This window comes from Lynx canadensis, chromosome B2 (assembly GCF_007474595.2).
Source record: "Lynx canadensis isolate LIC74 chromosome B2, mLynCan4.pri.v2, whole genome shotgun sequence".
Taxonomy (NCBI): domain Eukaryota; kingdom Metazoa; phylum Chordata; class Mammalia; order Carnivora; family Felidae; genus Lynx; species Lynx canadensis.
Genome location: NC_044307.1, coordinates 34798965 through 34823785, shown reverse-complemented (window position 1 = coordinate 34823785; position 24821 = coordinate 34798965). Strand labels below are relative to the sequence as shown.

Genomic DNA, 24821 nt, shown 5'->3' with positions numbered 1-24821 from the left:
CAGTCCTTTTATATTTATTAATACTTGTTTTGTGAACATACAATCTGTCTTAGAGAATGTTGCATGTACACTTGGAAGAGTGTGTATTTTGTTGCCTCTGGGTGGCATATTCTGTATGTATCTGTTAAGTCCATCTGGTCTAATGAGTCATTTAAGACCTTAGTTTCCTTATTGATTTTTTGTTTGGATGATCTGTCCATCAATGTAAGTAGGATGTTAAAACTCCCTGTTATTACCCCATTATTGCTGTCCTTTTCTCCCTTGAGATCTGTTAATATTTGCTTTGTATATTTAGGTGCTTCAATGTTAGGTACATACATATTTATAAATGTCATATCCTACTGTTGGATTGACCCCTTTATCATTTCATAATGTCATCTTTGTCTCTTATTACAGTCTTTGTTTTAAAGTCCATTTTTTTCTGATAAAAGTATAGCTAGTCCAGCTTTCTTTTGGTTTCCATTTGCATGGGATATCATTCTATACTTTCATTTTCAGTCTGTGTGTTCTTACATCTGAAGTGAGTCTCTTGTAGGCCACATATTAGATGAGTGTTGGCTTTTTATCCATTCAACCATTCTATGTCTTGATTGGAGCATTTATCCATTTACATATAAAGTAATTGTTGATAGGTATGTACTTAGTTGTTTGCTGGCTGGTTTTGTAGTTCCTCTCTGTTTCCTCTCTTGCTCTCTTCCTTTGTGATTTAATGACTTTTTTTTACTGATACAATTGTGTATTCCTTTCTCTTTACCTTTTGTGTATTCACTATAGATTTTTGCTTTGTGGTTACCATGAAGCTTACATACAACAACTTATATCTAATAATCTGTTTTAAGTTAATGACAACTTAAGTTTGAGCCCATTCTAAAGCTCTCCCAACCCCATGTTTTTTGTTTTGATGTCACTTTTTACTTGTGTATCCCTTAACTCATTATTATAGTTGTTTTTACTGCTTTTGTCTTTTAACCTCCATCTAGCTTTATGGTGATTAATTATTTTTCTTTACAATATGTTTGCTTCTTGAGTGAGATACATTGTTACGTTTTCTTGCTGCCACTTAGGGCCTTTTCTTTTCAGCTTAAAGAAGTCGCTTTAACATTTCTTTTTCTTATAAGGCTGCTTTAATGGTGATGAACTCCTTTAGCTTTTGCTTGTCTGGAAAACTTCATCTCTCCTTCAATATTGAATGATAACGTTGCAAATAGGATACTCTTGGTTGGAAGGTTTTTTTTCTTTCAGTACTTTGAATATATTGTACTCTTCCCTTCTGGCCTGCAGAGAATTCTGAACAGTCTGCTCATAATTTTATGGTGGTTCCTTTGTACATAATGAGTTCTTTTTCTCCTTGTCTTTAACTTTTAAGATTTTAATTGTGTGTCCTGGTGTGGATCTCCTTGGATTCATCTTTTTTGGAATTCTCTGGGCTTCCTAGATCTGGATGTCTGTTTCCTTTCCCACGTTATAGAAGTTTTCAGCCATTATTTCTTCAAACAAGATTTCTACCCCTTTCTTTTTCTCTTCACCTTTGGGACCTCTATAATGCAAATATTCATCCAATTGATATTGTTTCATAAGCCCCTTAAACCGTCTTCACTTTTTTTCCTACTCTAATTAAGTTTCACTGTCTTTGAGTTGACCGATCCTTTCTTCTGTTTCATTCATCTGCTGTTGAATCTCAGGTATTTTTCAGTTCAGTTATTCTATTCTTCAGCTCTGTGACTTCTATTGGGTACTTTTTAGTATTTCTTCTCTCTCTATTAAAGTTCTCACTGTGTTCATCCCTTCTTCTCCCAAGTTCAGTGAGCAGCTTTGTGACCATTGTTTTGAACTTACCTCTGTTTCATTAAGAGTTTTTTTTTCTGAGGTTTTATCTTGTTCTTTCGTTTGAAACATATTCTTCTGATTGATCATTTTGCTTGACTCTGTTGGTTGGTTGAAAACAGCCACCTCTCCCAGTGTTGAAGGAGTGGCCTCATGTAGGAGATGAACCTTATTGTTTAACCCTACCCCAACTCTTTGTTGTCTTTCAAAACTTTGTGTTTGTCCAAGCAGCCTATTATATTTCTCATAGATCCCAGGATTTGAGAATATGCCAAGCAGTTCTTAATCGCTCCCAGTAATTGAGAATGTCCCTAAGGGGAGGATTTAAGCACCTAGAATCAGGCTCTTTGGAAGCCAGACCCGTAGGCAGCAGCTTTTAAATGTGTGCAAATACATACATTCCTGTGGAATCACAAGCATAAGTCTTACTGTCCAGTGTCCCCTGGGCAGCAGTTGCAAAAATCAGGCCTCTAGATAAGTGTATAATCTCTTTTCTGGTAGATACTGGCAAGCTGGAGCAAGGCAGAGGAAGAGTGCCAAGAGGTGTCCACAGCTACGTTCCCTGAGAGCAGCTCTGTAATCTACTAGACGTATGCCAAACCTGAAGCCTGTCTCTGAGACTGAAGTCCCAGGACAAGCCAAGAGGTCTCCTTCACAGAAAGACTAGGGGTTGTGCCTTGATATGCAGTCTGCACAGTGCCCTGGAGATAGTTTCCTGCCAAGAAGCATCTCTTTGACTTCTACAGTCCCATGGGACTGGAATGCAAGCCCCATCGGCCACCAGAACCAGGTGATGATAGGTTATCCTCTCAGTGGCAGCTTCAAAAACCAGGGCACAGGACATAAAAACCAGAGTACCAACTGCATGTAAAATTCCCCTCTAGCAGGCCCTGGTGCTCCAGAGCATGGCAGGAGAGCACAAAGATGGTGCCTGCCCTCTGAAGTCCCTAGAAAGGATTACAGTCAGCCCCCTAGATGCATGTTTAATCATGTTGATTTTGAAAGTAGAAAATCAATAATCCGTCAGTAACTTATGTTACTTTAACAGCTATACCTGTAATTGTATATCCTTTTTTGTTTGACTTTTGGTGGTTTTCTGGAATTCTATTTTTCTGCTTTGTGTCATCTCCTTTTATCATGTACCTCCAGTGTTTCAGGTATACTTTCTTGTCTATATGTTTTCCCTGAGATCTCTCTTAGAGACCTCTGGTCTCTGGCTCTGGATTAATTTCAGATTAAATGCATTTCAGGTTTTTTTTTTTTTTAATTCCAGTATAGTTAACACATATGGTGCTATATTCGTTTCAGGTGTGCAATATAGTGACTTAGCACTTCCATACACGACCTAGTACTCATCACAAGTGCACTTCTGAATCCCCATAGTTTTCTTTACAGTTCTTCTCTTGGAACCTTTTTTTCCTGTCCTCTCTTTTGGACTCACTGTTTACCTGGATCTTATGTTTTCTATCTCAGTTTTACCTTTTGTTTTCTGTCCTCAAGTAACTTCTTCAGAAAAGATGAATGATAGGTGCGCCTGGGTGACTCAGTTGGTTAAGTGGCCGACTCTTGATCTCAGGATCATGAGGTCAGGCCCCACATTGGGGCTTGCCCAGTGTGGAGCCTACTAAGGAAAGGAAGGAAAAGGGAAGGAAAATCCCTCCATGTTTAAAACACTCTGCCCTCCAATGCAATTCAGAGTTAGAATGGCTAAAAAAGGAAAGAAAAGAAAGATTTTACTCAGGATTTGGAAGTCATTGCCTCACGGTCCTTTTTTATCCTGGGTTTCTAAATGTGACATTTAATGCCAGTGCGATTATTGCCCTTTTAAACCTTTCCCCCCCCCAGAAGCCTTTAGGATCATAACACTGGATTCTGAAATTTCCTTAGTAATTTATCTCTTTGTAGGTAAAAGTAATCCAGGTTAGCACCAGGAGGGCTCTTCTGATTTATTATTTTAAAAAAAATTTTTTTTGACGTTTATTTATTTTTGAGACCGAGAGAGACAGAGCATGAACGGGGGAGGGGCAGAGAGAGAGGGAGACACAGAATCGGAAACAGGCTCCAGGCTCTGAGCCATCAGCCCAGAGCCTGACGCGGGGCTCGAACTCACAGACTGCGAGATCGTGACCTGAGCTGAAGTCAGATGCTCAACCGACTGAGCCACCCAGGCGCCCCTGGGCTCTTTTGATTTAAATGGAGATTCCATTTAATCCCCACACATTTCTTGTATTTCTTTAATTATATCCTCCCCTCCAAATCTCTTGTTCTGCAACTCCCATTATTCAGATGTTGGACCTTCTGAATTGATTGCCTTTGCCTCTTATCTCTTTTTGGTGCATTTATCATCTCCATGGGTAATTTTTTTTCTCCCACATTTAGAAGACTATTTTCTGAAGCTTCTTTTTCACTCATTACTTTTCCTTTAGTGAATCTTACTCCGTTTGGAAGCCAATACCATTTAAGATCTCTTTGTTCACATAATTATAGTTGACCTTTGAACAACACAGGGGTTAGGGACGCTGACCCCCAACACAGTCAAAAGTCCATGTATGATCTGACTTCGGCTCAGGTCATGAGTTCGAGCCCTGCATCGGGCTCTGTGTTGACAACTCAGAGCCTGGACCCTGCTTCGGATTCTGTGTCTCCCCCTCTCTCTGCCCCTCCCGTGCTCATGCTCTGCCTCTCTCTATCAGTAATAAATAAAAATGTTAAAAAAAATTTTTTTAAGTCCATGTATGTTTTGAATCCCCAAAAATTCAACTACTAAAAGCATACTATTGACCAGAATCCTCATCTTGCCCATAACGTAGTTGATTAACACGTTGTTTTTTATGTTGTATATTAGATACTATATTCTTCCAATAATGTATGCTAGAGAAAGGAAAATGTTACTAAGAAAATCATAAAATACGTTTACAGGACTGTACTGTATTTATCAAAAAAAAATTGCATATAAATAGTCCCGCATAATTCATACCCATGTTGTTCAAGGGTCAACTGTAGTTTTAAAAATCGTGTTCTTCCTGAATGCATTTCTCTCCTCTAGAATCAGTTTTCTAGTTGTTTATCTTGGTCTCTATCTTTGGGGATTGGAGGTTTTCCTCAAATGTTTACTTATATTTATGAGAAGAACGATTAGAGAACTAATTGAAAGCCCTGTGTCCTTACCAAGGATTTTTCTTAAAGGTGAATAGGCAGAACACCACCATGATGCCAGGCACCAGAATCTGGAGAACTTTATTCTGGAGTACCAGTATCCACACTGACAGCCTTTGTTATTCTGTTTGTGTTCGTTTTCTTTAGGGATCATAGCCCTACAGGATAAGTTCCAGGCTGTCTACTGTGCTGTGTTAGGGTATCAATGCTATTTTAGAAACTTTCAGTTTATAAAACTCTTTTTACCATCCCTCTTCTTATACCCGCTTTCCATCATATCTCTGTATCCATAGTTTAATGATAGGTTGGCTGTCTCCCTCCACCACGGTGACTCACCCCACCTTTGGTTTTCTAGGTTGTTAGGATGTTGCTCTCTCTCTCTGTTTCTACATTGTTTTAGATTTATTAATGTACTCCTTTGTTTTAGTTTTATTGGCTTGGAGCAGGAAGATAATATAAATGTTGTGTAATCCATCATCTTAAAGTTTTTGTTTCTAATTTTTTGCTATAATAAATACTATGATAAAGTTTGTGTCCAAATCTTTGTGTGTATCTTGATTTTTTCCACAAATTTTTAAAGCTTTTTAAATTTTAAAATAATTGCAGATTCACAGGAAGTTGCAGAGATAGTATAGGAAGCTCTCAGTTACCCTTCATCCAGTTTCCCCCAGTAGTTGCTTTTTATGTAACTGTATCAAAACTAAGAAGTTGACATTATTATAAAGTCTGTGTTCATGTGTGTGTTTATTTTAATTTATAGGATAAATATTTACAAGTGGAATAGTTTAAAATTGTTGCGATTATTGCCTCATTATGTTTATATATGTGTCTTATTTAGAATGCTTCTTTTTATAAGTACCCAGTTCAAACTCAGGCTATATCCAGAGGGATTAATAGGTAGGGAACTGCCTCTGGACACTGGAGATACATTTGGTACCTATTTTTTTCCACCCCTAGCCAATAAATGTCTTAGCTTTATTTTTATTTTGACTTCATTCTCAGACATTATCTCCCTACTTGGTGGCAGTAATCATCTCTGACAACTCCTTGGTCCTTATTGCTTAAGATTTCAGAAATAGAGCTCTGCATCTGTCATTTCCCTCTAAAAATGATTCTAGATCTTGCTTAGATCATGTGTCCACCCATCTAGGGAGATAGGGTGGATAGAGCCATGTGATTGGCGGCCTTGGCAAGTTGTAGAGGGTCATTTCCTTTCAGAAATGATGCTGGACAGAAAATGAAGCTGAGTGTGAAAGTAGCAATCCAGGGGCACCTGGGTGACTCAGTTAAGCATCTGACTCTTGATTTCAGCTCAGATCATGATCTCACGGTTTATGTGTTGGAGCCCTACATTGGTCTCCACACTGACAGTATCGAGCCTGCTTGGGATTCTCTCTCTCTCCCTCTCTCTTTCTCTGTCCCTCCCCTGCTCACGTGCACACTCTCTCAAAATAAGTAAACTTAAAAAAAAAAAAAAAAGAAAACCAGACAGTAGCAGTCCTTTCTCTGCACTCTTACCAATTTAACAGTGAGTTTTATCTGTTTTTAATTTTATCTATTTTTTTTTTTTTAGTTTTTTTTTTTAATTTTTTTTTCCAACGTTTTTTATTTATTTTTTGGGACAGAGTGAGACAGAGCATGAACGGGGGAGGGGCAGAGAGAGAGGGAGACACAGAATCGGAAACAGGCTCCAGGCTCTGAGCCATCAGCCCAGAGCCCGACGCGGGGCTCGAACCCACGGACCGTGAGATCGTGACCTGGCTGAAGTCGGGCGCTTAACCGACTGCGCCACCCAGGCGCCCCTAATTTTATCTATTTTTGAAGTGTGTGATTATTTCATGAGTAATTCTCATTGGAAAAGATCCTAACAATTCAGAATTGTATTATACAAGACAAAATGTGAAAACTCCCTTTATATTTCCCTACATCCTTCCTTATTCCTTCATTCTTTCCTCCTTTCCTCCAGGGGAGGAAATTTCACGCTGTGAACAATTGTATTCTTGAAAGCCCCTCAGTATGTTTGTATAGTCGTATATGTACCTACATACATTTTTAAAATATATGAAATGGATCACACTCTACGTATCATTGAGCTACTCATCTTTTTCATTTTAGTATGTGCACTGCCAAAGCAAGCATTTGTCTTTTTCATTTTAATGGTGTGTCTTAGAGAGCTTTCCATTGTAGTACCTTTGCTTTTTATGGAGGTGCCATAAATTACTTAAATTCCTGCTACTATTGATTACAAATTGTATTCATTTATGTCACACTAACAATAAAGTGATGGCTTTCCTTTTTTTAATGTAGTATTTTTATTTCCTGCTTAATTAAAAGATCTAGGGATCTGTATATTGTGTGACATCACAGCATCATGCCAAAGCACTGTTACAAATGCTGTCATGGTGTTTGGGGTTGGATTGTGAGTTTTTCTAGGTTGATGTTTTGTTTTTTTTTCAACTTGTGATAAGGTACACATAACAAACATCTTAACCATTTTTAAGTGTAGTTTAGTGATATTACATACATTCACATTGTTGTGCAATCATCACCACCATCTATCCCCATCTTCTTTCATCTTCTAGAACTGAAACTCTGTGCTTATTTAATATTTGAGTCCTTGCTTTCAGTTCTTTTAGGTGTATACCCAGAAGTAGAATTGCTGGATTCTATGGCAATTAGATTTTTTATTTTTTGAGTACTCACCGTACTGTTTTCCATAGCATCTGCACCATTTTTACGTTCTCATCAACAATGCAAAAGGGTTCCAATTTCTCTGAGTCCTCACCGACATAGTTGTTTTAAACATGTATATGTACTTTAGAATGCATTAATAACAGCTAATAACAAGCACTACCTACTTACTAGGCATTTTGTAGATGGGTCATTTGTGAAACTTGGGATCTTAAGTGACTTCAGTCACACATCTTATAGAAGGTAGGACAGATTCATTATTCAAGCAGTCACCCTCCAGAACTTGGGCTCTTAACCATTCCATTATTATTGCCTCCCAGAAGTGGACTATTACCAAGTCAAAGGATATGTATTTTTTAAACTTTAAACTGCCAAATTACCTTTCAAAAAGGCTCACACATTAGTCCCATTAACAGCATAAAAGAATGCCCATCTATGCCCTCCAAATCCTTGTCAACATGTGAAATTAATCATTTTTAATGTCTACCAAGTCAGTGGCAAAAAAAAAAAGACCATTGTGGTTTTTCTTAACTTTTAAAAAACGTTTTCATTATTTATTTTTGAGAGAGAGAGAGAGAGAGTTAGGGGGCCAGAGAGAGAGGGAGACACAGGATCTGAAGCAGGTTCCAGGCTGTGAGCTGTCAGCACAGAACCCAACGTGGGGCTTGAACTCACAAACCATGAGATCATAACCTGAGCCAAAGTCAGACACTTAACTGGCTGAGCAACCCAGGTGCCCCAAAAGATTTTTGTTTTAATTTGTTTCCCTGTTGCTGTTGATTTCGAGATACTTGTATATGTTCATGGACCATTTCAATCTTTCTTGAATTGACATATTAGTAATGCTACTTGGCTGTATTAGATTCCTATTGCCGCTGTAACAAATTACCATAAATTTAGTAGCTTAAAACAACACAAAGTTACCATCTTACATTTCTGGAGGTTAGAAGTCTAAAATGGGTCAGCAGATCAGTATTCCTCTGGGATCTCTAGGGAAGAGTCCATTTTTTGTCTTTCACAACTTCTACAGGCCACCTGCATGCAGTCCTTGGCTTAAGGCCCATTTCTTCACATTTTATCACATCCCGTCTCATTGATCTACCCGCCTCCTTGGAAGGACCCTTTCCCCCACATAGCTGATTTTCCCAGTGATTACTATAAACAGTCAATGTTTTTCCCATTGTTTTGAAATGTTCCATTAATTCAATACTTTATTTCATTCTAATCCAGTATCAGTGTTACAGGATTTTAATTACTATAGTTGTTTATTATATCTTACTCCTTAGAGGCCAAGTTCCCAATTATTTCTCTTTTTAAAAAAATCTTGGCTATTTTAGCTAATTTTCTTTTCTTAGATTTTACTGGACAGGTTCTACAAAATATCCTGTTGATTTTGATTGAGATGACTTTGAATGTATATAGATTACTTTCCGGAAAATAGACACGTTTACAGTTTTGATTTTTCCTATCTAGGAATAGCTTTTCTTTTTGTTTGTTAAAGCATCACATCTCTTTCAATTTTGTATTATTACTGTAAATTCATTGTATTTTATCAATTATATTTTTTATTGGTTATTGCTAATCTGTAGAAATACTTTTATAATTGGTTGTTTTTCTCAAAATTTCTGGATAAAATTAGCCACTTTGTAATGGTGACAAATCTGGTTCTTTTTCTTGCCTTAAATTATCATCTAAGACTGCCAGTACAACTTTGAAAAGTACCATAAAACTGTTTTACTGTAATGAAGATCTTCTGATTTGTAGAACTATGTATGTAATATTTCTGTGGGTTTCTAGTAGATATCTTGTAAGTTTCTCTCCACCTTTTTCCTAGTTTATCAAGGATTTCGATCCCAAATGCATCTTGAGTTTTGTCTGACATTTTCATAATTTTTGTGTTCTTTTCTTCTGTACATATATTTAGTAATGAATGACAGTAATAGATTTATTTTTGTTTGGCTTATCCTTTTATAAAAATTTGCTTGTGAATGTTACTCAGTAATTTTACATAAAGCTCATTGAAAAGACAGACTAATAGACAGTCTAAACCAATAGTTTTCTATTGGTTGTTTGTATGTGCATTGTATACATGTGTGTGTCTTTCTTCTCAGCCTTGGAAGTCAGGGTTAAGCCAGTGATCTCGAAGTGGAGACCTTTTGCAATTCTTAGGATGTACTGGAACATTTATAAAAAGAAAGCTATCCAATAACCCTTCTTTGAAAATGTAATAGCACTTGACCTGAAAGCTGTCTGGACTTTTGTTGCCTTTTTTAGGGTATGGATTTTCAATTTTTTAATCTCCATTACTGTTACATCGTTACAGGATTTTTTTTTTTAATTTATTTCCCTGAAGCCTTATCTTATTCATCTTTTACAAATAATTAACTTTTGATTTGGAGTTTAAAATTCTTATTCCTTCTGTTTTTGTTTTTAGCTCTTTATTTAATAACAGCTTTTGTTTTATAATTGGTATAGTCAAGGTTACAAATATTTCTCTTGGGTGAAACTGAGTGTCACAGATTTTAACATGTAATGCACTCATTTCTAAATACTTTGAAATTTTAAATTTCATTTCCTCTTTAAATCAAGATAGCAGCATGACTCATAATAGCCAAAAAATGGAAACAACCCAAATGTCCATCAACTGATGACTGGATAAATGAAATGTGTTTATCCATATAATGGAATATTATTCATCCATAAGAAGTAATGAAGAACTGCTACATCCTACAACATGGGATGAACCTTGAAAACATGCTATGTGAAAGAAGTCAGAGAAGACCACACATTGAGTGGTTCCACTTACATGAAGTGTCCAAAATAGGCAAATTCATAGAGACAGAAAGTAGATTAATGGTTTTCAGAGTCTAAGGGAAAGGTGTAATGGTGAGTTACTGCTAATGGGATTCGTGTTTTTTGTGGGAGTCATGAAAATGTCCTAAATTTAGATTGTGGTGAGATTGTACAGCTCTGTGAATATACTAAAACCACTGATTTATATGCTTTAGATTGGTGAATTTATGGCATGTGAATTCTATCTCACTAAAGAAATTAAAAATAGGGGCGCCTGGGTGGCGCAGTCGGTTAAGCGTCCGACTTCAGCCAGGTCACGATCTCGCGGTCCGTGAGTTCGAGCCCCGCGTCAGGCTCTGGGCTGATGGCTCGGAGCCTGGAGCCTGTTTCCGATTCTGTGTCTCCCTCTCTCTCTGCCCCTCCCCCGTTCATGCTATGTCTCTCTCTGTCCCAAAAATAAAAATAAACGTTGAAAAAAAAATATTTAAAAAAAAAATAAAAATAAAAAAAAAAAAGAAATTAAAAATAATTCTAGGACAGTTTTTTTTCAAGCCCAACCGGCTAGGAGGTTATAAACCAATTTAGTGTGTTACTAATAGACTTGGTTAAAAAAAAAAAAAAAAAAAAGGCAGGGGATGGGAAGTTCACGTAGTTCATTCATGTGAATATGTAAGTTCCTGAAATGTTTAAGTAAAAACTCATAAGTAGCATATTCTAAATGGCAATTACCAATATATAGTATTTGCTCACAAAGACAGTAAGTTTTTGTTTGGCACTTTGTTTTTACTATATACTTGGGTGATTAGTGATTGGGGTGAAGAATGGTTAGGAATGAGAATTATACCAGGAATGGAATCTGAATTGAAAGGATCCTTAGAAATGGCAGCAGGGGGCACCTGGTTGGCTCAGTTAGTTAAGCGTCCACCTCTTGGTTTCGGCAACTGTCACGCTTTTCCAGTACTTTCTGCCTTCTTCATAGATTTTTGCCTTGGCTTCATTCTGTATTCTGGCCAAGTATATTCTCATTTCTAACATTATTGCTCTTTTGATCAGGTTACAAATTATTTGACACTTTTGAAATCATACTGTTGTTAAAATTTTATCTGTTGTATGTTTCAATTTATTCGAGATTTTGTAAATGTATTGGGTTAAATTTTATATGCTTTAAAGTGCTGACATAATTTCTTTCTTCTGAACATGAATAGCAAATATTTGAGACATGAAGTGTAGGTATGAAGAGTTTAAAGGCACAGACTGAAATTATTTTAGAACTCTCCTTTTTTTTGTTCCAGGAAGAATGGGTTTCAGTTCCTAATATTAATAAGCTGAAATTTCTTTCTGTAACATTTCTTCCGATTTTTTTTCTCTTAACACCCATCATCAATAAAAGTTAACAGTGATTCTGAATTCTTTAATCATGTCATCATCCTCATTATCTATTAGTAACTGTCTCTGTTTCCTCAAAATTTCTTTTTTTGTTTTTTGTCTTTTTATGACAGAGACTTTTTTCAGTTGTTTGATATTCCTTGAGGGACATCATATGTAAAAAGTATGGGATTAGTAAAACATGGGCAGTTTGAGAAAGCCAAGATGATGCAAGGATCAGAAGGAAACTTAAAACTATAAATAGTATCCTTAAGGTAAAAGATTACAGTGCATCATTGAAACTGTGCAGGAGTCTGTAAAAAAGGAACATTAAGAGCAAAAAAGGGGCACCTGGCTGGCTCAGCTGGTAGACCTTAAGCTTCTTTTTTGTTTGTTTAATTTTTTTAAAACGTTTATTTCTTTTTTGAGAGATAAGAGAGCATGAGCAGGGGAGGAGCAGAGAGAGAGGGAGTCAGAATCTGAAGCAGGCTCCAGGCTCTGAGCTGTCAGCACAGATCTCAGCATGGGGCTCGAACTCACGAACTGCGAGATCATGACCTGAGCTGAAGTTGGACACTTAACCGACTGAGCCACCCAGACGCCCCTAGAAAGTATGATTCTTGATCTCAGGGTCATGAGTTCAAACCCCACAGAGTTTACTTTAATAAAAAAAACAAAAAAAGACCAAAGTTTAGGAAATTAAAAATATGGTAGAAATGTAACAGACAACACAAGTTAGAAGGATAAGTGTTGAAAATAGAACAACAAGATCTAAAGAGATAGAAAATGTAAGGAAATTAATGTAGTAAGCCAGAGGGTCCCGCATCTGGGGGGAAAAAAAAGAGTTCCAGAGAGAATAGACAGAGGATTAAATTTACATTGAAATATAGGAAACTTTCTCAGAACTAAATGAATCTCTACTTTGTAAGTACTGATACAGAAAGTACTTAGCAAGTTAGATTTTCAAAAAGCCATTCAGGAAATTTCAGAATATGGGAATTAAAGAGCAAATTCTTGGGGCGCCCGGATGGCTCAGTTGGTTGAGCATCTGACTTTGGCTCAGGTCATGATCTCTCATCCATGGGTTCGAGCCCCACATCGGGCTGTATGCTGACAGCTCAGAGCCTAGAGCCTGCTTTGAATTCTGTGTCTCCCTCTCTCCCTGCCCTTCCCCTGCTTGCATTCTGTCTCTGTCTTTCAAAAAAATAAAATTAAAAATGTTTAAAAAATAAAATTTAAAAAAATAGAAAATTCTTTAAAAATAAGATTTCTTCCTTCCAGGGAGAAAAAACAATCCCTGTTTGGAGACTCAGAAATGGGAAGGCATTGATTGGATTTGTCAGCACCACTGAAAGCCAGAAGGCAACAGAGCATTTATTTTTTACTCAGACTGGCAGTCAAGAGTGAGGATAAAATAATAGGAGAGATCTTAACAAATTTACCTCCCATGCACTCATTCTTCAGAAGTTACCAATAATATGCACTATGGAAATGAAGAAGTAAATCAAGACAGAGGAAGACTCTGGGACTGAAGGAACAGGACATCTGCCACAGAGAGATGACTGAACATTAAGACGTTCTCTATTTGAAATTAATGCTTATATATAAATTTAGCATATTTTTAAAATGATATTTAAAAGTTAAAGTAGGATTTTTTTCTTAGGTGATCTCTTTCTGTATTGTTTTAGAATAAGAAGAGAGTTTCTTCTGTGTCAACACATGTCTCAGGGTAGAGTCTTGCATTTCTCATTGTGACTTGCAGTCTATAATTCAATCATAAATCCTTTAACTGGGAATGCTATTTAATGTACAGTTTTATAACTAAAAACTTCTGTTCACAAATGTATTTTCTTCCAAGAATATTCAAATCTTTAAAAAACAATTTTTAACATAACGAATCCCATGATATTTGTAGAATTCTAATATTCCAGCATTTTTATGTCTGGTTTTCACTTATACCTCACTACTTTTCAAATTTTTCACAATTTTCGTTCTTCTTAAAATCATATAGTAATTTTTGTTCGTTTGTTTTTTGCTTTTTGTTTTTGTTTTTAAGTAGGCTCCACTTCCAGTGTGGAGCCCACTGCAAGGCTTGAACTCATGACCTTGAGATCAGGAATCAGACACTTACTCATCTGACTGAGCCAACCAGGCACCCCAGTCAAATTGTAATTTTAATTGTAAAAGGCAACAAGTTTGAAATTAGAGATCTGTTGTAGAAATTCATTTTGATCTGAATTTTAGGAATATTCATTCAGACTCATTATTTCTATCTAGGAAGTTGGGCCGGGTAGTTCTTAATGAAGTTTTCCAAAGACACGTTTTCACTAAAAATGAACACATTGAATCATGTAGTTTTATAGCTGCTTTGTGTTCCTGGAACACCAAAAGTGTCAAGAAGTGAGGCAGGTTGGAAGGGTCACCAAAAATCTAATCTGAATCATTAAGTGTTGCTTGCCAAGGTATGTCTTCTGTCTCAATAGCCCATATAACTGGTTTTGCTATTAAAATTTTTTTGTTGTTGGGGCACCTGGGTGGCTCAGTCGGTTAAGCATCTGACTTCAGCTCGGGTCATGATCTCATGGTTCATGAGTTCTAGCCCTGTGTCAGGCTCTAACAGCTCAGAGCTTGGAGCCTGCTTTGGGTTCTGTGTCTCCCTTGCTCTCTGCCCCTCCCCTGCTCATTCTCTGTCTCTCAAAAATAAATAGTAAACATTAAGAAACTTTTTTACTACGTGGCAATGAGAAAGAATGAAATATGGCCCTTTGTAGCAACATGGATGGAACCGGAGAGTGTGATGCTAAGTGAAATAAGCCATACAGAGAAAGACAGATCCCATATGTTTTCACTCTTATGTGGATCCTGAGAAACTTAACAGAAACCCATGGAGGAGGGGAAGGAAAAAAAAAAAAAAAGAGGTTAGAATGGAAGAGAGCCAAAACATAAGAGACTCTTAAAAACTGAGAACAAACTGAGGGTTGATGGGGGGGGGGGGGGGGGGGGTGATGGGTATTGAGGAGGGCACCTGTTGGGATGAGCGCTGGGTGTTGTATGGAAGCCAGTTTGATAATAAATTTCATATATTGAAAAAAATTAAAATTAAAATTAAAAAACTTTTTAATAATGAAAAGCATAAAATTTTTTTGTTGTTTTGAAAAGACAATCTGATGAAACAGATTGATAAAAAGGTAAATAAAATATTGCAAATGGGGGTTAAAATTCCTTTTCCTGCAGCTACTGGAAGGAATGTTTTGTACCTTGCTTATTTTGTTTAAAGCTTTATATTTAGCAGGCAGCTAATAAGTGTCAGCCTGAGTGTAAATCTAAGTCTTTTTGCCTCGGAACCTTTCAGTGCACAGAAATTTTGATATAACTAATTGATTGGCATGTAGAGGAAGGAATTAGTAAAATTTTTTAAATTTTTAATGAGAGACCATTTTTACCTATCAAAGAAGCTAAGTTTTCCAAACCTGGTAATACTTAAGTACCAGAAGCCCATATATGTGAGGAGATATAATTCAGTTACAACCCCTTTAGAAAAGTCTTAAATAATAATCCTAAAAGCCAGTTATGGCCACAGACTGGAAAGAAGTAGTTTAAAATCTTAATTTGTTCAGAGTAGCAGTGTTTTAAAACAAAGTAATTATTTTCCAATTTTTCAGTATTTATCATGTTATTTTTATAAATAGGGAGAATGTTTTTATCCTTACCTGGTAGTTTAACTTTAGGGAAATAATTCTAAATGCAGAATAAAGATTATCCAAAAATTACTCATTGGCCTTATTTTTAGTGGTAAAAAATTAGAAACAAGCTTAAATGTCCAGCTGAGTGAGCAGAACGTGCCAAAGTAAGTGGTGATATGTCTGAGGGAAATATGTGGATTTAAGAGATTGCATAGGAATAAAGAGAAAAGTTTATAGTAGGAAAAGCAGGATACACATTTGTATAGTGTGTGATTACAGATACGTATTTTCATAAAAATACGGGAAAATATTGAAAGAAAATGTAATTTTATTGGCAATTTTCTTTGGATATTGAGTCTCAAGTAATTTTTTCCCTTTGTACTTGGGTTTCCCAGATTTTATTTAATCATGTACTGACTTTTTATATAAAAAGTATTATTTTCCTAACATAAGGTAAAGTGATAGTTAATATTTTCGTAGGCCACCACTAGTGTTCTGTTTATATTATCTGTTAAGTGGGGAGACATTTTGATAATGCCATTTTCTTAATGTCCTATTTTATTCTGTCCGTATGGAATGAACGTGTTTGTGTTTCTTAGATCTGAAACTCAGCACCGAGGCTCTGCTCCCCACTCGGAAAGTGATCTACCAGAGCAGGAAGAGGAGATTCTGGGATCTGATGATGATGAGCAGGAAGATCCCAATGATTATTGTAAAGGTAAGGCCTTTGATAAGGACACACCAAGTAAGACATGACTCATGAGTATATGCAATTTCTCACTTGAAAATTGGGTCTGTCAGTGTAAGCTGTTTTGATGCTTTCTGCTTATCGCATCCTTTTCTCTAAGTATAAGAAATAATATTTCCTCTCAGTTCAATTTAATTTATTAAAGCTTGATTTTATGTTAAATCTGTTTTTACCCTTCTTTCTCCTTCAAAATGATAGTGCATATTTACCTTATGTCCGAAGTATATTAAAAAGAAAATAAAAACTGTCTGTAATGCTGTATCACCCAGAAATAACCAGTGATGAGATTCGGTATACAGGCTTTTCAAAAAACCTTTTCATTCCTTTTTTCTCATAGTAATGCTTGCTAAGGTAAGTTAAACTGGAATTATAGATACTTAAACTGTGTCACAAAGTTGCCTGATAGCTTTTTTGTTTCTTTATGAGACTTTCTACGATTCTGGGTGGCAAGTTACAACAGAATATATCTTACCATCTGGGAGAACATAGTTTGTGTTATTCTCAGCAAGCAAAGATACATGTAAAAATACCTTGATTCCTGCCACTGTTGGCAGCCTTTTCAGGCCTTCCTGGTTTTTATTTTGTTTAAGGGAGCAAACTCTCTATTTTCCCTTTCTTTTCTTTTCTTTTCCTTTTCTTTTCTTTTCTTTTCTTTTCTTTTTCTTTCTCTTTCTTTCTTTCTTTCTTTCTTTCTTTTAATGTTAAATAAATGGAATTTTTTTTTTTTTTAAGTTTAAGTGTTTTGTTTTGTTTTTTTATTTTGAGAGAGAGAGCATGCACAAGCAAGGAAGGGGCAGACAGGGAGAGAGAGAGAGAGAAGTCAGTGCAGAGCCAGACATGGGGCTCGAACTCCTGAACCATGAGATCATGACCTGAACTGAAATCAAGAGTCAGACACTTAACTGAGCCACCCAGGTGCTCCTAAATAGATGGAATTCATTAATCTCCTTCATAAAAGAACATCCTGAGACTGAAACTATAAATATGTTTTATTTTAAACATTCATATATTTAGATAAATCTGTTGGATTATTCAGGGGCAAGAATATTGTGATATGTAACCTTGATTTTGTTTGACAGTGACTTATTTTTTTAAGTAGCTATTGGTTGTTCAACAAAGCATCACTTGCTTACTCTAAATCATTAGTCTTACTTGCGAAGATGTTTTGCTGTAACATGAGTTTAGTATGTGGCTGTGTGTGGCAGACTTACAATTTTCTTCTCAATTTGTTACATAGAGAAACCATTTTTATTTGATAAACTGTGTATAGATGTTGAAAATGGATTATGAGATACCTTTTCCTTCTTACTGCTTAAGTGATTGTTTCCCCCCCTGTTGTTTCTTCCAGGAGGTTATCATCTTGTGAAAATCGGAGATCTATTCAATGGGAGATATCACGTGATCCGAAAGTTGGGCTGGGGACACTTTTCAACAGTGTGGTTATCATGGGATATTCAGTAAGTTGTAGTGGTCCTGCAAAAGAATTAGTTAAGTGATGCCTAAGTGTTTTTGTCTGATTTTCCAGAGATGATCCAGCCTTCAGTCTAGCTCTAGACCAATTTCTTGGTCAGAATTTTGTTGTTGATAATCTTTATATTCTTGGGCAAATTTGTCTTTTCCTCTGGTGAAGAAGCATGTTAGGGGCAAAATTAGTGTCCATAAGGCACTTGGAACTCAGAAATTCAAACATTACAAATACTCCATAAAAGTATGGTATGTAAATTCATAGGGTTTTGTTTTCTTTTGTTTATTTTTTACTGGATTTTAATTTTTAGATGATGTCCTGGACCAACCTATGTGAAATTATTTTCTTATATTTTGTTTTGATAAGAGATTTGCTCGACTGTACAGTCCAAAATTTTTCCTATATAAAAATCACAGGTAATTAACATTGGAGGTTTACCTACAAGTGTATGGTCTGTCTTTGATGGGACAGTATTTGAGATCTGTGCACTTTATTTATTTTTTTATCAGTTTGGTTTCACCCAAGTACTTCTTTTGGCTTCTTATAGGAAAGTGTTACAGCTTTTAACCTTTGAGGTTTTGACATGCAGATATGTAAAATACTTCTGGTTTAATGGGGTTTTCCCCCTTATTTATTCCCATTTCATGGTTTTACTTGGATTCAAGGAGACATTGAGAAGGTAGACTTTAACTTAGAGAAAATGTATGGTGACTGACATTACCCAAAAACAGATTTTCTTCCTCCTGTAAATGAAATCTGGCCAGTTAGTGCCATCCATTAACAGGTACACGTGATCCCATAGAAATAGCCTATGTTTAAGTACAGGGAGACATGGAATCAGTATTTGTACTTTTATTGCCTCCTAGTTATGACTGAATCTTACCTTCCTAAAGTAAGGATAGGGCATTCGTCTTAACTGCCTGTGTTTGCTTCTTAGGGGGAAGAAGTTTGTGGCAATGAAAGTAGTTAAAAGTGCTGAACATTATACTGAAACAGCACTAGATGAAATCCGGTTGCTGAAATCAGTGAGTATTAGATCATATGTGTGAACTGCAAAGCATCATAAAGTTATATTAAATTAGGACATAAAATTCCAATATCCTTAAAGAGGTAGAGGAAGATGACAATATACCTTCTGTGCATGTGGTACTGGAAGTGGTGGAATATGCTGTGATGGGAATTTTCTGTATGTAAACACTGAAAAAAACTTTCAAACAAACAAAAATGTTTATTGAGCATGTTTTATTTGCCAGACAGCACCAAAAAATGTTTTACTTTCCTACTATGGTTAAAAGCTGTGTGAATAAGTTTATAACATCTGTTTCATGTTTTAAAATGTTATAAACTATATATAATATAAAATAAGCATTTTATTAATTCCCTTAATATCTGAAAACGTAGGTAAATTTTATTTAAAAAACTTTTGGGTTTTGCTAGAAATTAGGAAGCTGTCATTGTAGTAGAAGGAGCTTAAACTCCAAAAACCTGGGCTTTAAGACCAGCCCTAGTCTAGTGTATCCTCCCTCTCATCACTTCATTTCTTCTGACCCTTAGAGTTTTCATTTGTAAAGTGAGCATGTTAGACCCGGAGAGCTCTAAGTAATTTTCAAAGTGCCAGTCTGACAAGATAAGGAGCTTGTGCCCCAAAGTAAATCAATGTACTATTTGCTTCCTTCATTGAGAAAGGTTTTTTATGGGGCAGAGAAGGTCAGCTGAATGAACAGTGTGATGAATGTTGTGGTTGGTTTACATCCTGTAAAGTCTCCTTAATTCCTCATGGCCTGATAACCAGTGATTAATTTGGGAGGTACACTTTTAGTAGAAAAATGGTTGAATTAGAGCAACAGTCTATGTTGGTGGTATTTCCTTTTGTTAACTGTTTATTTCTTTGTCTATTTGAGCTATTAAAATTTTAGTATGTTTTTCTCATAGATTTGTATGAGGCCTTTCTTGGGAGTAGTTAATCCATTGTTACATGTGCTGCGGGTATTCCCTCCCCAACTATTTGGATTATTTCCATGCTTCTCCTTTTGCTAAATACTGTCTTTCTCACTTCAGGTTCGTAACTCAGACCCTAATGATCCGAATAGAGAAATGGTCGTTCAGCTACTAGATGACTTTAAAATATCAGGAGTTAATGGAACACGTATCCTTTTAAGAACCTGTTTGAAAATAAATCATGAAATAACCTATCTCTAAGAAAGGAACCAGATTTAATAAATAGCATTCGTCTCTTTCCTCAAGGCACAGTACAAGCAAACTACTTAGTTTTATTGTAAGCTTCTGAACATAGATGTGAATCATGTTTATCTTTGTATGTTATGATTTTTCAGAGTATTGCTTTAGGCTTTTTCCCCTTTACAGGCAAATTAAACCAACAAAAACTTGTTTGGTTTTTTTAATGTTTATTTATTTTTGAGAGAGAGCGAGACAGAGTGCAAGTGGGAGAGGGACAGAGAGAGAAGAGAGGGAGACACAGAATCGGAAGCAGGCTCCAGGCTCTGAGCTGCCAACACAGAGCCTGACATGGGGCTCGAGCTCAAGAACCGTGACATCATGACTGAAGTCAGATGCTTAACCAGCTCAACCACCCAGGTGCCCCAAAAGAAAAACTTTTTTTTAAAAAATAGCCTTGGGGCGCCTGGGTGGCGCAGTCGGTTAAGCGTCCGACTTCAGCCAGGTCACTATCTCGCGGTCCGGGAGTTCGAGCCCCGCGTCAGGCTCTGGGCTGATGGCTCAGAGCCTGGAGCCTGCTTCCGATTCTGTGTCTCCCTCTCTCTCTGCCCCTCCCCCGTTCGTGCTCTGTCTCTCTCTGTCCCAAAAATAAATAAACGTTGAAAAAAAATTAAAAAAAAAATAGCCTTGTATTAGTAAAGATTCTATAAGTTTTATCAATTAGCACAGAAATTTTAGTGGAAGTAATTTTTCATGATAAACACTGGGTAAAGAAAAATTTAACACATTTTATTATCTCCCAGCCTTCAATAGGGAAGAGGCTGTGCATGGGTTATGCTTAGAATCTAAACAGGTATGTGATCACATTCTGTCATGATGAAAAAACTGACTTGTTTAATGTTTTTATCTGGATTCTTAGAATTTTTAGAGTTGGAAGGAACCTTAGCTGATTTTTCTCTTACGTAAGTTCATATCAGAGTGACATACACTGAGTTAATTAAGAGGCGTTGCAATAGCCATGCTTATGAGGACCTGTCAGATTTTTCAGAATAAAAGATGTAGAATCTCACTTGGATTGGAGAGTCTAAAACTACCTGTTCATAAACTATTTAAAAATGTAAAAGGAAAGACATTTCATACCTCTCATTTCTCCTATACCTCTGCATATTTAGCTTCTGTTAACACACATTATTAATTGCCAGTTATGGCCTTTATTAAGGAGGTGGGCTACATATGGTTCTGTATTATCATGTGGACTATGGTAAGAGATTTGAACAGAGAAGCAAGAAGAGGGAATAAGAGAACAGGTGATAATGTGAAAAGATTTTTATCTGTCATTTTGAATTCAGCTGTAAGTTATTCCCTTTGAGAAGTACAAATCACATACCCCTGATCTCTGAAGGAAACTGCTCCAAGAATCATCCATTTTAAAACAGGGTCTTGTGTCTATTGCAGTTACTTTGTAGACGGTTTACTCTGTGTGTATATGCGTTTTGTTTTAACTGTTGAAATCTTAGTGGATTTGAATTTCAAGTTCCAAGATGCTTTCCGGATATTACCAGATGGTTTCTCTGTACTTTTACGCACTGAGTCCCTGTTTTATTTATTTCTCTTTGTCCTTAGCCCGTTTTCTCTCTGCCCTTCCTCCTACTTGTCTCCCAGCTGTCTTGGCTACTGCATTATTTGCTGCTACTAGAGATTGACAAGGATAAAATTCAGAGTGCTGAGTTAAGGGTTAATGGGTTGCTATTCTCCTGCCCCTCATCTCTGCTTACCACATAGACATGTCTGCATGGAGCTGTGTATCTGTATTTTTCTTTGCATCTGAGCATCTCCAGAGCACTGCCCTTTCCCATACTGAAATATAAGGGCCCTGAACTGGAAAGTTAATCATGTAGACTTCGGGATACTTGGTTCATTCTACTTCCCTGAGTAGTAAGGAGAGAGGAATGATTAAAGAGGGTCAGCGAGTCTGTATATACTATTGACATTACCCAATGAGTATCAGTTATGGCCATCTATGTGACCTGATATGTCTTTAGGATACTTCTTTTTTCTAGTATGGATTTTCCTTCTTTTCCTAGCTCCTCTTACTTAAATCTAACTCTTCTTAGTTCTCAGCCCTCTATTTTTTTTTTTTTACACCATCTCCTCAAGAAACTTTTTCATGTATCCTTTTTTCCAGTTTTTTTTTTGTTTGTTTGTTTGTTTGTTTCTTAAGTTTTTAAATATTCGGTCTTTTTTATATCACTGCTTACAAATTAAAATACCATTGTCTGGGTTGCCTGGGTGACTCAGTCGGTTGAACGTCCGACTTAGGCTCAGGTGCTGATCTTATGGTTCGTGGGTTCAAGCCCCGCATCTGGCTCTGTGCTGAATGCTTGCTCAGAGCCTGGAAGTCTGCTTCAGATTCTGTGTCCCTTTCTCTCCCTGCCCCTCCCCTGCTCACACTGTGTCTCACTCTGTCATCTAAATAAATGTAAAACAAAACAAAACAAAAAAAAACATTGTCATGGATGCCTGGGTGGCTCAGTCAGTTGAGTGTCCAACTCTTGATTTCTAATCAGGTCATGATCCTGGGGTCATGGGATTAAGCCCCACATAGGGCTCTGCACTGAGTGTCAAATCTGCTTGGAATTCTCTGTCTCTCTCTCTCTCTCTTTTTCTTTCTCTCTTTGTCTCTTTCCCTCTCCCTCCATCCCTCTCCCTGGCTTGTTTGTTCTCTGTCTCTCTCACTCAAAAAATACATATACCATGGTCAAATTGTAATACTTCTCTCAACAAATCAAAGATTGAAACTAGGGGGTGCCTGGGGTGGCTCAGTTGGTTAAGCCTTTGACTCTTGATCTCAGCTCAGGTCTTGAACATTTCAGAGTTATGAGTTCAAGCCCTGTGTTGGGCTCTTCACTGGGCCTAAAGCCTACTTAAAATAATAAAATAAAAAGATTGAAACTAGGAACATAAGAGAATAATTTAAAAATCTGTTTTTCTGGATTTTTTTTAAAGCAGTCTACATTTTTAAAAATCCTGATTTGGATTTTGTATATACAAAAGTAGAGTAGTTTAATGAATATCCACAAACCCATTACCCACTTTAGGAGTTACCACCTCATCGCCAATCTTATTTTGTCTCTACCTCCTAATTTTGTGGCCAACCTTAGATATATTATTTTATCCATAATAATTTTAAAGCTTATTTATTTATTTTGAGAGAAAGAGGAAGAGAGAGAGCGAGCACGAGCAGGGGAGGGGTACAGAGAGAATCCCAAGCAGGCTTTGCACTGTCAGTGCAGAGCCTGATGCGAGGCTCAAACCCATGAACCTTGAGATCATGACCTGAGCCGAAGTTGGATACTTACTGGACCAAGCTACCCAGGTGTCCCCATAACTGCATTTTTAAAAATGTTTTCAGCTTGACCATTGGCATCCTCTTGAGATCAAGACATGTTCCTCTTGACGTATTCCATTACTGTTGTCACAGCAAGTTTTCCAGGTTCACGCAGGATTTGGCCATTTCTTTAAGGAGCCCAGGTTTTCCTTCAGTAAAGAATCTTATTTAAAGGAAGAGTCTGGGCACTAGGTCATTATGACATATGTATAGCTCAACTTTCCCATATGTAGAAACTTCTAGAGGTACAAGGTAGCAACATCTTACTACTAAGTCCCAGCAGTGCCCTGCACACTACTGGCTCAAGGAATTATTCCTGCTGTGATGATTGGGATGTGTGTACGTAATGAGAACACACGGTGGCACTAGAATCAAGATTAGTTTTGTGAACTACAGAGCATAAAGCAAGTCAGTTTCCTACTTTTAAAAACTGTTGGCATTCACATTTTTTTAGGTTAAGTTTTGGTACATTATCTCCTGCAGTTAAAGCAGAAGTTATTTTTCCTTGCTTTGAGGCTGTGAGAGTAAAAGTTGTTACCCTGGACATTAGTTTTTACATCAGGGAAAAGGCAACAACTTAAGCTTAGTGTGTTTCACTTTTACTACTCAGTGTTTTAATGTGCATAGTTTTATCGATAACCAGCCCCCCCCCCCCACCCAGAGTTTTCCATTTCTTGGATGTTTTGAGTAACTAAAGCATTAAACAATCTTTGGAATTCAGAATATTAACAGCTAGATATTTTTTTAGTCATATTCTATAACTTTTTTACTAAAAGAACAATACAGTAACAATTTCATTGGGATGGGACACATTTTATCTTGCTTCTTTCTTCTTTTGTGCTTCCTTTTTCCTTCCTTAACAAATTCCTAGATATCTGCATGGTGTTTGAAGTTTTAGGGCATCATCTGCTCAAGTGGATCATCAAGTCCAATTATCAAGGGCTCCCACTGCCTTGTGTCAAAAAAATTATTCAACAAGTATGTATCTTAGTATTTTCTCTGTGGTGATTGTTTTATATTCTTAAAGTGTCAGGAGTTTTCTATATCCAATAGAGTTTTTATTTTAAAAACTAGGGATTTTTTTTAATTGCTAAAATTAAGTGTCTTATTCAGTCCCTAGTGTTTATTCTGTGTTTAAATGTTTTAGCAATAACCCATTTCTCCCAGATTCATCTCCTATAATAGTCATTAGAGGGCAAGCTGTGTTCAGTGACTGATTTTGAAAATTTGAAAGTTCTGGTTGCAAATATTGATTATGTATTAATAGAAAATTGCTATGTCAAATTATTACTGTCTCTTTATATAACATTCAAGGGCATTTTCTAATATTTTAAATAACTCTCAATATATAGTAAAGAAGTTCACTCTCAGGCAAATATTAATACTTCAAGGAGCAAATAATTTGTTTGGATAATGTGTTTTTGTGGAAAGAGCTCCAAACTAGGAATCAAAAGACCTCAGTTCTTTATCAACAAGGAAATGTGAATTAAGAGATATCTAAATCTCTTTCATCACCTATATTTTAACACTCAA

General features: G+C 36.5%; 1 protein-coding gene across 1 annotated transcript in view; it reads left to right on the top strand.

Moving 5' to 3' along the window:
• The window catches only part of SRPK1 (SRSF protein kinase 1), an 82211-nt gene that overhangs the window by 31132 nt on the left and 26258 nt on the right, over positions 1-24821 (top strand). Inside the window, 5 exon segments of the mRNA XM_030315357.1 lie at positions 16112-16230; positions 17609-17717; positions 18663-18750; positions 19784-19871; positions 24160-24266. Coding sequence (XP_030171217.1) covers positions 16112-16230; positions 17609-17717; positions 18663-18750; positions 19784-19871; positions 24160-24266 — 511 coding nt within the window.